This window comes from Onychostoma macrolepis, chromosome 05 (assembly GCF_012432095.1).
Source record: "Onychostoma macrolepis isolate SWU-2019 chromosome 05, ASM1243209v1, whole genome shotgun sequence".
In the NCBI taxonomy this organism is placed as follows: domain Eukaryota; kingdom Metazoa; phylum Chordata; class Actinopteri; order Cypriniformes; family Cyprinidae; genus Onychostoma; species Onychostoma macrolepis.
Window position 1 is genome coordinate 43,244,595 of NC_081159.1, and position 15,315 is coordinate 43,259,909.

Here is a 15,315-nt window from a genome sequence, read left to right on the forward strand (position 1 = left end):
TTGTTCAAATGATTAAATAAAGGCTTTAGAGAAGGTTTTTGTGTTATTGAAAATGAAATGCAACATGCAACAACAAACCATTAAAATTTGTATTAAATAAAGCAAGAAGCCATGGTTTACAGTGAATTTATAACAGCTAAGGGGCGTTGTTAAAACCCCCTTAGCTGTTATAAATTCATTGTAAACCCGGCTTCACTGGGCTTATTGCTTTTATAAAACGATTATTCCATATACTTAGTAAGGTTTCACAAAATAAAACACAGCAAATAAGTGTAATGATCTTAATAAAAACAGTATTCTTCCACCAAACAATGTAGTTCCTTAGAAACAGTTGTGGTTGGAACCTATGGTTGGAACAAAGTGGTTGCCAAGCAACACACAAAGTAAACAAAGGTGTAGGTTTGTAGTGTAGTTTACAACGGCTTCAAACGTGGCTCAACCAATCAGAATCAAGGACTGGAACTATCCATTTTATAAATTATCAAAATTATGTTAAGATAACTTGATTTAATTGCACATAATTAACATGATCGAAGCATATTTCCAAAATGAAATAATGTTAAGCTAACATAACTGAATTTTTTTAGGATAACTTAAAAAGACTATGTACACATGAAAATACCTCTGATTAACACAAAAGTATTATAATGAAACCACATAAATACATAGGGCACTGTGAACTCAAACCAAATGTGTGGAACCAATGTCCATAATTCAATTGAGTAAATCCAACAAATCTTTTTTTTTTTTCTTCAGTGTATATATATATATATATTTATGCCATGGTCTGTCTGAATACTCGATTCTGATTGGCTGGCAGGTGTTGATTAAATTCGTTTAACTGCACAGGTAGTTCCAGGTCAGTTTAATCACGTTCTATATTAATACGCTTCCTATAAACATTGGTAACCATAGTAACATACAGTTACAGTTGAATAGTAATACAGACGAAAATAACCGTCATTTTTATCGTTCCGGTAAAATATTGCAGCACAAATATTGTTAATATTGTAAATATTGTTTATTGACCTGGAACTACCTGTGCAGTTAAACGAATTTAATCAACACCTGCCAGCCAATCAGAATCGAGCATTCAGACAGACCATGGCATATATATATATATATATATATATATATACATATGCCTGAAGCACAACAGCGCTACATGTCGGCATGCTGCCCATGAGGCTATTGGCGTTAAGTTATAATATTTGCTATATTGCTACTTTATTTGTACAGTTGTATGTATCTTTTTTTAAATGAGCTTGAAAAGTCCTTTAAAGTCCTGGAATATCACTAAACAGTATTTGTATGAACTCTTTTTAAAGACATACAGCAAAGGTCTTATTTTGCAGCAGGATTACATACCTTTCTTGAGATGTGCATGTTCCCATCTAAAAAAAATGTAAATAATAAAAAACAGAGTTTACAGTAAAGTTAAAATCCATAGTTTAATTTTTTTTTTAAATATCTATTTTTGTAAAAATCACAGCAATATTATGAATATAATAGTATTGCAATTATTATCTTTATTATCCTATATTTCTATTCATAATCATTTCATAAGTTTTTACTGCTGCTACGGTAATATATTTTTTCAGGATTCTTTGATGAATAGATGAATAGTATATGACAGTTTGTAATAATAATTTAAAAAATAAATAAATAAGAAAAAATAATCAGAAATGTTTGTTGAGCAGCAAATCGGCATATTAGAATGATTTCTGAAGGATCATGTGACACTGAAGACTGGAGTAATGATGCTGAAAATACAGCTCCGCATCACAGGAATAAATTACATTGTAACAGATTTCAAATTGTAATAATATTTCACAGTATTATTTTACTCTATTTTTGATCAAATAAATGCAGGCTTGGTGAGAAAAACTCTCACCAAATTCAAAAAACTTAATAATCAAGTGTAGTTGGTCGTGTAGTTTTCCCTAGTTTCCGTCACGCCATTCATACTACTGTTGTCACATATAAATATAATGACATTAAGACTTTAATTGCCTGTTGTAAAAGCTTTAAAACATGTACTTACGGTTGTTGACTCATCTTGTAAAATCTGAGATTTACTAATAATAACAGGCGTCATGTCTCATACCGGGAAGAAGATGCTCTTTTATAAGCTCTAGATAATCATGAGGGGTGGAGGTGATGAACATGAACTTATATAATCACACATAGAGAACATAACATGTTCTTATCTGAAATTTCTTCTTCTCTGAAGGTGAAGCCACCAGATGTGTATAAGGGCTAAAAATGAAAAGTCGGTGTTAAAAATCAGTATTAAAAATGTGTTGCAGGCTCTCATTAAACAGACAGTCTGTTCTCTGAGATTTTATAAAGGGAAGAGCTTCATGCACGTTTGCAGTAAAACATGGTCAAATGTTGCACAGGTTAAGTTATCTTTCATTCCATTTCTTTACATTATAATTATTGTTCATACTACAGGCACTTTTACTGTATGTCCCAGAGTTTAATTTAGGTCTAAACTAAATATTTCATCGTTTGGCTTGATGGTAAATGAAGGCCACATCACAAAACAGGTAAAACAACTACAAGAACAAATGTTTTCTGTTTTTCTTTTTTTTTTTCTTTTATTTAAAATAAAACTAACTAATAAATACTAATAAATAACTGATTGTGATGGTTCATGTCATTATACAGAAAGCACATATGTGAAGTTGCCATTTAACTATGAACTTATAAAAAAGTCATTTATTCAGATTTGCTGGCAATTCACAGTATTTTGTCAACCTTCAATATAATCAAAAATAATAATAAATAATAATAATAAAATTAAAGCATTTTAAATGTAACTATTGAATAAAAAATATATAAAGACGCATCAAAGCATTGTGTAGAATTTGAAAATGATCAGTCTGAGCCATATTAACACACTGAAACGTCATTTTAATGCATTAAGTGTTGATTATATGCTGAAAATGACCAGACACTAATTAATTGTTAATATTACACAAATATTAAACATATTCGTAATGTAAAAAAAAATAAAGTGAAGTAAACATAAAAATGCAAAAAACACTGCAAAAAAAATATTTTCTTCCTCAGTATTTTTGTCTTGTTTTTCAGTGCAAATATGAAAAATTTATAAACACATAAATTTACATATTTTTATTTACAACTTATATAAACATATAAGTTTACAAATATATACACATTTTTAAATAGGGATGCATTTACTTAGCAAGCAACAAAACTTAAGATGACCCGTTAAACTTTAAACTGCTTTGCTCTCAGTCAGATAACCCCATGCGTGTGATGCGCCATTTACAGGTATTTCCCCAAACCACACTGCAGCTCATATATTTTTCCGCCAAGGGGTGAGAGATTACGAAAACTATTATTTATTTTTGTTAATTATTATTTTATTTCAGTTAGTTTTTCAATAACTGTTGTTAGTTTCGTTTGTTTTAGTTTTAGTTTTAGAAGTTTACGAAATAGTTTTTTCATCAATCGTTTTCATCTTTTTTTTTTTTCATCAAGTTTCCCTTTACGAAAATAACCTTGTGTGGGTGTTGTTTTTTAACACGTCAGCTGTTGCACTGATGAAAGGCAAGATGTTACAGATGCTGAAACATGTTGTGTTCCAGCTACACTTCATAAACTCTGTGATTATAATACAGATGATAGAGGTAATCTCTTTATCAATTGCACGATCTGTTATCTATACACTTGATCGGTGTCGCGTCATAGCTGTGTGGGCGGAGTCAGCGTGGGGGGAAACATAGGTAACATTAAAGGTCTAATGAAGTGCCTTGAAATGCATAGCATTATGTGATGTGTACTAAACATAGCCTAATAATTTTTTACAAATACACGCCGTAAAATAAAAAGATATGAAATAACATGAAAATATCACTTTAGATTGGGCTAAACATTGTGGGTTTATGCATGTGATGCATGAAAGTGACAGCTAATAAAACTGACAAATCATCGAAATTAACATCTATTCATTAAGTTTATATGTGTAATGGCTTTCATTTCTTCATAAAATGCGTGTGATTTTTGTTGGAATATATTCCTCTATCTGTTTGAAGCCATGAACTATCATTGTTTGGCAGAGTAACTTCTTGGTAAGCGCTACAAATTAACAAAAGACTATATGCAGATAATCTATCTGAAATCGTTATTTAATGATAGATTATGCATTTTAGATCAATGGTTTTCGAACTTGTTCCTGGGGACCCACAGCTATGCACATCTCCCTAATTTACACACCTGATTCAGATCATCAGTTCATTAGGAAAGGGCTCCATGAACTCGAATGAGTGTGTCAGATAAGGGAGACATGCAAAATGTGCAGAGCAGTGGGTCCCGAGGAACAGGATTGAAAATCACTTCTTTAGATTACAGAACAAAGCAATGTTTGGGTGTTCCTGCATGGCTTTGACCAACAGATGTCGCTAGCGTGCCGTCACGTTGCGTTGTGCATGCTTAACAAACCGATCGTTTCGTGTTTTAGGACATCAATGTATTGTCACAAGCCACAGGGTTTAATTTGGATTTGTCTGTGCATGCTTTTTTTTTTTTTTTTATTATTCTCAAAGATTGTGTGCCCATTGACTTGCATTATAGGACTGACAGACTGCAACGGTTTGAGTTAAAAATCTTTTTTTATGTTCTGCTGAAGAAACAAAGTCACCTACATCTTGGATGCCCCGGGGGTAAGCAGATAAACATAAAATTTTCATTTTTGGGTGAACTGTCCCTTTAAGGTGGGCCTTTAGCCCCGTTGTACCCTACCCTTCGAAATCCTACATTCCGAAGGGGCCAGTTTTGAGCACTTTGGTTTGGAACAACCCTTCAATATCTTATCAGGATCAACTAAACGCTGGGTTTTCAAAATTATGTGGAAAAATGTAAATGTGGGTATCTTTGGTCCCACTTTATATTAGGTGCCCTTAACTACTATGTACTTACATTTTAATTAATCATTTGATACAATGCACTTATTGTGTATATACATGTATATACATTGTACTTATATTTTTAAAATAAAATAATTTGTAATTTACATCTGTAATTAATTTCTGCAATTAAATTTATAATTACACTGTTGACCCATCCCTTACAGCTTAACCCACCCTTAAACCTACCCATACCACCAAACCTGTTCCTAACCTTACCCATATTCCACCTCAATAGCAGCAAAAGTGTTTTGCAATACAATATGACAACAATAAGTACATTGTACTTATTTTTTGATGTAAGTGCACAGTAGTTAAGGCCACCTAATATAAAGTGTGACCAAATCTTTTTATAGAATCATTTTACACATCGGTCTGTTATTGTGGGGACATTTCCACACCCTTAAACATGACGGGCACATGACAAAACCGGATTAGTTGCTTGGTTGCATAACAAAAAATGTTTTTTGAACCAAATCACCTACCCTGCCTTTAATGAGAAGACTAACTGAAAGGAACTCACTTTGATGTCACTTTTCAGATCAGCATTGTGTAGTAAAGGAATTGTGACTGATGGTCCTAAAATAAGTTGACTATTAAAAAGAACAGCTGAACATCAGTTCACAAATAAAATATGCATGAGTTCTTATAATTATTAATTACTGGTATAAATGTTCACATACATAAAAAGCACTAACTTGATGAGAAATGTGCTTTGTTTTTAATAAACAGAACATTAGTTACATAGTAGATAGTGTAAGTAATGTTTAATTATTTAATCTGAAAAATGTGTCAACATTAACTGGAACTGGAACATCATTTTACATAAAAAAGAAAAACATTAAAACAAACAGTAATGGCTTTGCCTTTTCATTTCACAACATTGTGCACTCTTCAGATTCTCATCAGTTGTGTGCTTTTTTCCCAACGACTGCCGCAATCTGCTCCTTCAGTTTCTCTCTGTTGTTTGAGATGTTTTTTCCAGCGACCTCCATAAGATCAGTGATCATCTCAGCGCTGTAAGGATCTTGAAAGGTGCGATATTTTTTCCTCCAGGTCTTAATATCATCTGAAGAAACAGTAATACACTTACATCAGAACATAGTTGATGTTTAATTTCTATTCAGCTAGACAATCGTAACTTGCCTCCACAGTTGGCCACATTAAACAGAGGGATGTGAATCACGGTTGGAGAGTTTTGGCCTTTGAACACATAGAAGTCCTTCGGTTTCTTCAGGTCTTCACTGGGAATGTTGACTTCGGGGAAAGGGATCTTTAGTTTCTTGCACACATCAGCAGTTTGCGTCACTGTCTGCAGTGAAAAAGCAGCAAAGCATTCATTTATCGAATTGGGTACAGATTTCAGTTGAAATTAAAGTTGTTGTTCACTGAAAGCATCAGCTTGAGATGAATGGGGATGCTAGCGGATGCTTTCTCTAGGTATTATAGATATATGGTTAAAATGAAATCATATGCACTTTTGTTTAAATGGTTTTCTTGTTGTTTTTATCTGTTTAAATGGTACACAGTATTTGTAATTATCTGTCAATGTTCTTTAAGGTTAGGGTGTTCACAATGAATGTCATGAGGAAAAAAGCAGCAGGATTCTTTAAAAAAAAAAATCTCCTGTTGTTTTCTACTGAACAAAGACAGTGAGACAGGTTTGTAAAGCCATGACAGAGAGGAAATTTTTTTTATTGTAGTATGTGCTATATGTGTGTATAATACCGTGAAAGGATCGCTTTTGCTGAAATCCAGTGAAATAATGAGGTCAATGTTTCTTTCTTTTCTCAGCACTGAGAAGAAAGGAGAGTTCAGCAACAGTCCGGCATCTTCATAGTCTCTCGTCTCACTTTTATTAATAGTGGACAGTGCTGCTTTATCTGAGGGATCACAACGTGAAATAAGTCAGTTTATTATTCACTATGAACAGCCACTTAAACAGGTCTGTTCTCACCATTCATGTTCTGGAGGAAGTTATAATTCCTGCCCCAGATCCAGTGAGCCATGCATCTACAAATGCTCATCCAAACATCTGTAAAACAAATTCTTAAATTTAGTAAATGATATTGCTTTACATTCTATATTTTGATTTTCAGCTGACTAGTTCTTTGGAGATGAAAAGGGTTTTTTTTATGTTTCTTTAGTATTTTTTTAGTCTGTTTTGGAAGCTTTATTGAATCTTTGAGTAAAACGTTTCTCAGTTCACATGTTAATCTCGTTAGAAAATCAAAAGTGAAGTACATTATACAAATCTGTACATTGTAAAGATAGATCAACCTACTGAAAGGCCAGAAACTGAACCAATGACTCAGATGATTACACACATCTTCAGTGTGTTGCTTCATATACAGTTTTGCAGCTTGTTTATCAGCAAGATTCAGTTTTTCTATAGGAAAAATCAGCTGATGTTTGCCTCCACCGAGCTCTGTAAAAGAAGGAAACATGTACATGATTGACTTCATGTTATCTGGCAACATGTATTTTGTGTTAATTAGTTTTTGGCCAAAAACTGATTTTAATTTATTTTTTTAATGTTACTTTACACAGTTTTGCAGTTTCATCCATTAGTTTGTTTTTCATGTTTTGCTGTTGCTGAAAAGCCAAGAGACCTTGATACATTTTAAATACAGGTATTTATTTATTTTAATATACATATGAAATATCACCTTTTTATTTCAAATAGTGTTTTTAAAAGTATTGATCTCAAATCAAAATGTTTTTTTGTCATTAAACAGACAAAATCACTTGATATTGATAATGTCTCAGTTTTTGTCTCAGACAAAAAAAAAAAAAAAAGAAAATCTAGAACATTCCAACCCACTGAAGAGTTTGTACATCTGTCTTTCACAGGCTTTATTTAACTGGCATCAAATTATGCTCACTGTGTTCAGTAGACTGTTTTTTTTTTTTAAGAAAATTCCGGTTGTTAATGTTAAATAACATTTTTCAATTGTCAATTCAGAAACTGAACCGTGAAAAAAAAATAAAAAATTCACTGCAGTAAAAAATTAAAAATAAATAAATAAATATATATATATATGTCTGCTATCATAGGTAGCATCATATGTGACCCTGGACGACAAAACCAGTCTTAAGTGTCAATTTTTGAAGATTTATACATCAAAAAAGCTGAATAAATAATCTTTCCATTGATGTATGGTTTGTTAGGATCGAACTATTTGAAAATCTGGAATCTGAGGGAGTAAAAAAATCTAAATATTGAGAAAATCACCTTTAAAGTTGTCCAAATGAAGTTCTTAGCAATGCATATTACTAATCAAAAATTAAGTTTTGATATATTTACGGTAAGAAATTTACAAAATATCTTCATGGAACATGATCTTTACTTAATATCCTAATGATTTTTGGCATAAAAGAAAAATCGATAATTTTGACCCATACAGTGTATTGTTGGCTATTGCTACAAATATACCCCAGAGACTTAAGACTGGTTTTGTGGTCCAGGGTCACATATATGACGGAGACATTGTTATTTATACCCATGAGTGATTAATATTGTGAAGATCTGTTGTATGACACTGGTCCATGATTTTTGTACATGCATTTAACTGCATCTGTAATATTTATGTCCCTGTAGAGAATTTATTTTAAGTGGATTTAAATAAATTGTTAAAATGTGTGTGTGTGTGTGTGTGTGTGTGTGTGTGCGCGCGTGTTTTTGTGACAAATAAGGACATAAATTTGTATAATGACAAGGGTATGACAGGTGACTTTTCAGGACATTACCCCATGTCCCCACTTTTTAAAACGCTTATAAATCACACAGAATGGAGTGTATTGCAAATCTGAAATAGCACAGTCTCCTGTAAGGGGTAGGTTTAGGTGTAGGGTTGGTGCAGGACAATAGCACATACAGTTTGTACAGTATAAAAACCATTACGCCTATGGAGAGTCCCCACTTTTCACAAAAACAAACGTGTGTGTGTGTGTGTGTGTGTGAGTGAATGAATTCTAACACACTCTTACTTTTCAGTGTTTTTCTGATGGATTGGTCAAAAGCAGAAGGGTCTTTGACGTTTAAAACAGAGAGATTCATGTCCATGAGATCCATGAGAACCTGGAAACACTTTTCTACAGGTGGGCCTTTTGGGTCTTTTGAAGAAAACAAACATGAACACACTGCACACTTTGTCCAAAAGCCATTTCTCATCATCTATTCAGTAACACTTTACAAAGAGGTGCAGGAATACATTTGTTACCATATTTATTCATCATTTATATTAATGTTAGTAATGTAAGTAGACACAAAAGATAAAACATATCAATAAATAAAAGCAGAAATGCTTTACCTTTCCTCATTTCCTCAAACATCTCTGTTTGTATTGTCGGTAATAAATGTTTAAAGAACTCTGGGGGAGGGAATGAAATACAATCATAGTTCACGTGATAGTAAAAATGACTCTCAACTTAGACTGAATCTTCAAATACAGCTGTACCTTTTATTTTTTCCAAGAGAAATTTCTTAATCTCCTTTCCATCAGCTAAAGCGCTGCCACACAGAGCTGCAGAAAACACATTTATGTGTATAATTGCAATAAATTATGCAAAAACACATAGTTTTTAAATGAAACGTGTAATATAACAGTCTAATGCATGAAATTGTCATTTGAGCCCTTAAATTGTTCAGCATAAATGATCGCTCCTTTAAATCACTGTGTAATGGGAAGTTATTATGTTCAGTTTTACTCGCTGTGCTGTTTAGTTTTGACACATGTAGTTCAATGTTAAGTGTCCGTTGATATTATAAATATTAATAATCTCTCCTGTAACTTTGTTATTATGGAAGCCCGTTTTCGCCACTGAATTAACAAAAGTGAAATTAAAAAGGCTAATTTGCGACTTATTTCTCACAATTCTGGCTTTCACAATTTACCTCAGAATTGCATGATAAACTTGCAATTGCGATTTTCAGAATTGAGGGATATATCCAGTTTTTCTCGCAATTGCCAGTTTATATCTCGTAACTCTGACTTCTTTTATCAGAATTGCAAGAAATAAACTGAAGTGATTACTTTTTTCGCAGTTCTGACTTCTCTCAAAATTGAGATGTAATTCGGACGCATCTGAAATATGACACAGGCCTACTATATTATCTAAGAAGTTAAACTAAAAACTTTAGAAAACTGCACGCTTTCAAGGACACAGTTTAATACATGGGCGGTGTAAGACCCTATAGTCGCACATTGGACAAGAAGCGCTGTGTTTTGAACAACTTCAAGAGAGTTAATACAAAAGTTTACTTCAGGAATTAACAAAGCTGCATCGATGAGTTTGAAGTACGGTGTTTGACAAAACAGAGCAAAGGAAAGAGAAAGCGCGATCTATGGCTGTCATTAGCTCAAAAGACAAACATTGTGCTGAAAGATGCACAAGTCACAATCTCCCAGCCTACGATGAAGTCATTATACATTAGCAAAAAATTTGGGACAAATAGCTAATGTGATTTTATGGTAGGCCTAGGCTAAACTATGTGAGTGGTGCAAATTTGGAGCATGTGTCCTGAGTCGCCACGGACGGACTTTAACTTAATGTTGTTAAACTGAATTCAGTTGTTAAACTGTACAAAGTGAACTGTTAGCTGAAATATACACCAAATAAAAAACAACACTGAGATAAGAGCGTGTGGTGTATCTGTTAATCAGAAACGGGTGAAAGTTGTGTTCGTTAATAGCCTTCAGCAACAGTAGAGTTTCCTATCAGAATCATCATCGATCCAGTTGGATTAATATTAAAATAAAGTTATGCGTGATTAAGACACTCAGCGGGCTGATACTGTTGTATGCTGTTGGATTACAAAATCAAAATAGTGTAATTATTGTCAAACATTTTAACATTCAAAACTCTGTTGGCTACCTATTAATAAAGACTTTAGATTCCTTGAAACTGCTGTGGGTCATGAGTGGTTGGGAGCGCAGAGGAGTCAGGGGGCAAATCTATGCCTCTAAGATAGGCTATAAACTCACAGTTGCTATTTATAAAGTCCAATTCTAAGGAAAAAGAATGTTTTCTTACAATTGAGACTTTTTTTTATGATGCACTTCTGAGAAACAAAAGTCAGAATTGCAAAATGTAAAAAAAAAAAAAGAAGTCGTCGCAATTAGGCTACCTTTTTATTTTTGTTCAGTGGCAGAAACATATGTTACCTTGCAGGTACAGCATGTCCATTTCAGGCTGCTGTTTTTTCTTTGAGCCGTTGTGAAACTGGCTGCCGAAGCTGGAGGTGTCCACAAACGCTCCAGTGAGGGAATAACCTGCTTCATATGGAGTGATCTCAAACCAGGGGTCTGCAGACAGAAAACACCTCCATATAACAGCAGACACGAGCACAATAACACTTTCTATGTTTTTCAGACAAACACAGACCTCCTCTCTTCTCCTCCTGTTTGTATTGTTTGTCGATCACTGTGTAGATGGGAAACGGGTCTTTACTGAGATGGTCCCACTGATCTGTGAGTGTGTGTTCGTCTATCTGGAAAGTTGTTGTTGGATTATCCCATAACATGTAAGATATGAAAAGTTTCAACTCTAACCAATATGTCAGGTCCACATAATTATTTATTAAGTGGTACATTATCCTTTAAAATATGCGTCTTCCTTGAAGCTGCTTTTGTCCGTCTTGCCTCAAAAAATTCAGATTGGCCAGATTTTCAAAGTGGTCTCAAAGTAGTTTGTATCAGAGGAATGATACAGCATTGTTTACTGTCCTGTATTATGTGCTTCACTTTCCTTGGCATCGAATGATCAACAATCTATTGAAAATATACCACTTTTTTAAGTGTGAATAAGGGTTGTAGAATGAATATTTACAAACCTCTTTCACATATGATGTGACAACCATCACTGCCCAGAGGTCAGTCAAGCTGAAGAAGTCTCTCTCATTGTAATATTTCTTCAGTTTGACAAATGCGTCTCCCCAGCTCACTCCTGGTCCGCTGAGTCTCTCGATGATTTTGTCTTTCACGGTCTCTAGTTTGGTGGACCAGTCTGGTTCTTTGTATAAGGAGGCCATGCACCTTCAGAGAAGAACATACTGCTCTCATTTTTGACATTCAACCCAATTCAATCTCTGTGTGTTTGTTGTTTCTCAGGGTTCGTACCAGGTGGATCCAGAGACTCCGCTCAGATAAAGGATGCAGTCCAGAAGACCCACTTTCTCAAGCTGAACCAGGGATCCCAGCAAACCCACCATGGCTCTTTGTCCTCCTCCAGAACCCAGTAATGCAATGTGTGGCAACGCATCCTGAAATTGATTTTTCAAATATTTTATTATCAGCAACTAGACCATTTTTCAAGAAGGAATAGCAAGCACATGAAATGGATGTTTCACCTGACTGCAGGGTATGTTGAGTTTCTGCAGACTTTGAAAAACGTTTTCTCCCCTTTTGACTACAAACTCTTCCTCCTTCTTATTAGGAGAGTGTCCGATTCTCACCTCACTTCTGCAGCCGAGACACAGACAGACAGATAGGCCAGTGCTGAACGTAACTATACTCATATTTAACATATTCTTAATTAAAATTTGAATACAAAGTCTGAAGGTTATTCAAAGAATTATCCAGTTTGAAATAGACATTAATTGTGTCTAGCAGAATTACTTTTCCTGAAGTTTGGATGCACTCATCTGCAAAACAAAAGAGTTGACATTCAAGTTAAAAGCAATAATTTGAAAACATGTAGTGAAAAATGTTTTGATAAACTCAGAAAAAAAAAAAAATCACAAGTCATGTTTTAGTAAAATTAACAAGTATTACTGGAGTAAGTTTTAGGAGAAAAATTCCATTACTTTTATTACTTGCTATTTATTTCTAATTATTTGTAACATTTACTAGCAATTTCTGAGTGAAAATTGTTGCACTATTTTTTTATTACATTTTTTTTTTTTTGCAGTGTTTCAAATGTCAATTATTAAACCACAGTTTTAAAACATACACTCACTGTTCTTGTTTAGTCTTGTAAAATCCTGAGATTCACCGATAACAAAGCAGCCGTTTTCTCTCAGAATGGCAAGAAGATGCTCTTTTATAGGCTCTGGATCATCGTGAGGGCTGGAGATGATGAACTGGACTTCAGAGAAGTAACAGAAAACATTATTTCAAGTAATTTCCGTGTTGGGAAAATCTTCATGCAAATTTGCAGTACAAATGTGGTCAATTATTAAACAGGGAAAGTAGAACTATTTTACCCATGATTGCATTTCTATGACTTTCTTTATATTATTGTTTAACTACTTTAATGTCCCAGCAGGGTTTCTGAAACAGATCTCAGCTTTTGTTTTGTTGTTAAATGGAGGTCACATTAAAACTGTGTTGAAAACTCCTTCTTTTATGCCTTAATAATTTATTTCTACTTTACACGTTTATGTCTGGATTTTATTGTTTTACATTTGTTCCAAACTTTCAATCTTAAACTATGAAAATCCATCATTAAAACAGGCTATCGTTGCATTTTTAAAACTATGATAATCTGATCAAAGAGTACAATTATAGATATAGGGTTATTGTAGTTAACTATACATCAGCTTTAAAAAGACATTATTTGAAATAAAATACTAAATATTTATTTCTTTTATAACTTGTTTTACTACAGCTATTGCTAAGGCAACATTTCTCCTTTTAATTTAGTTTAACTTGATTTACAAAAATAACACTGAAATAAAACACAATTACTAAAATTACATTGTGTAACATATTTTGTTCCAGCCTTTGATATTCCTGTATTTATCTGCTATTAAATTACATAAAAACATATTTAATCGTATGTGCTTTAGTGAGATATGTGTATTTACGATTGTAGCAGTTGTTCTGCTGTCACTCAGGACATTTAGATAAATTGCTTGTGTTAATCATTTGTCAAAAGCGTCTGCTAAATGGATAAATGTTTATGTAAGGGGTCAGGGTCAGTTTCTTTTCCAAAGAAAAAAATTTAAATTATATCACATGACTGGTGCAATTAAATCAATTTCCTCGGAACTCTCACACAAGACTCGTGGACTGTTTATTAACTCAGCTTTTTGATGGTTGTAAATTGTTGTATAGTAGAAGATTTATAAGAATATTTATATTTATGTGCTACTTTAAACACAAAGGCTATTTTCACTAAACACAGTGAAGTATGCCTACTAACACAGCCCAGACATTTCTGCATGTTTAAGCTCGAGGACCTGCTGATTAAAAATGTTCTTCCCAGTGTGAAAGTAAAAATGTAGGTTACTGAACACTTTGGCGTCCTCCTGTGGTCATTTCATGTGACGTCATCATTTCGCCTTCGCGTTTTATGGTTTTGTCCCTTGAAGCCTCTCATCCTCTCGTCTGTGCAGAAGTAGAACTGTTCGAGCAGTTCAAAGAAGAACTGGAGAGACTGGTGTAATGCAATAGGGGAAGATATTGACTTAAGTGAAGCATAGGGCACAATAAGAAAAATAGGAGAATTATAGGCTATAGAAATCAAACAACACCGGTTTTAAAAAAAATTAGGAAGGAAAAATAGCAGTGGCGGATAATGAAAAAGCTGAAATGCTAGCTGAAGTATTTGTCAAAGTCCACAGTAATGATAGTATATCAGAGGATATTAAAAGTATAGAATTTAGGCGTTGACGGAATATTATGGATTCTGTTTTAAATATAGAAGCCAATGCAGGAAAGCACAAGCAAATAAAGAAGTACTGATAGGGGTTTTAGTTGATATTGAGAAAACATAAGACTTTTAATTTAACTTAAATGTATGTGAACAGGAGGGAAGTTGTTCAACTGGATTAATGGATTTTCTGCTTGAAAGAACAACATAAGTAGAGTATTCAAAGATATACAAGATAGATCATGGAATTCCTCGAGGAAGTGAGTGCAGCCCAGTGTTATTCAATATTATGACAAAAGATTTTTAAATAATGTTAATGGTGACATAGGAAGGGCATTATTTTCAGATTATGGCGCAATATGGAAAAGCAAACCTACAGTTTTTCTCAATCGATTTGATACTTTTCTCCAATGCAGTGTACTTGTTCTCAAAACAATTAGCACAGCCATCCAAACACAAAATTATCTTAACCAACCAGTTCGTCTTTCCTGCAAGATGAACCATTGCAATTTTTTTCTCACAATGCATTTATTAAAAGTAAATATTAACATCAAACCTATAGGTGTGTTGTCTATTGATTGTAAAAAACACATTCAGCTGTAGATGCACAAATATGCTAATGAAAATACAGTACATTATTAATAAACATTATTGTCACAGCAATAGTCACAGTTGCAAGTCACAGAAATAAACATTATTTGATTTAAAATTTTGGTATAATTTATTTATATAGCCTACTTTGGTTTTATTTAGTTTCACTGGTAAAGACCTTTTTTCTTCA

General features: G+C 33.4%; 1 protein-coding gene across 2 annotated transcripts; it reads right to left on the reverse strand.

Annotated features, from left to right (window-relative positions):
- Window positions 1-5,635: 5,635 nt before the first annotated feature.
- On the reverse strand, window positions 5,636-13,047 carry LOC131541107 (cytosolic phospholipase A2 gamma-like). 2 transcript variants are annotated; one of them, XM_058776650.1, is made up of 15 exons: window positions 12,897-13,047; window positions 12,557-12,582; window positions 12,289-12,400; window positions 12,059-12,201; window positions 11,773-11,974; window positions 11,325-11,430; window positions 11,105-11,245; window positions 9,398-9,463; window positions 9,251-9,310; window positions 8,928-9,053; window positions 7,222-7,365; window positions 6,895-6,972; window positions 6,666-6,820; window positions 6,084-6,249; window positions 5,636-6,006 (listed from the first exon to the last, which is right to left on the reverse strand). In XM_058776650.1, exons 2-15 carry the CDS (start codon window positions 12,580-12,582, stop codon window positions 5,843-5,845), a joined length of 1,689 nt encoding a protein of 562 aa, XP_058632633.1. In that variant the 5' UTR covers window positions 12,897-13,047; the 3' UTR covers window positions 5,636-5,842. The 2 variants fall into 2 exon arrangements, with proteins under 2 accessions (XP_058632633.1, XP_058632632.1); XM_058776649.1 differs by having other exon boundaries at window positions 12,289-12,582; window positions 12,897-13,034.
- Window positions 13,048-15,315: the final 2,268 nt, after the last annotated feature.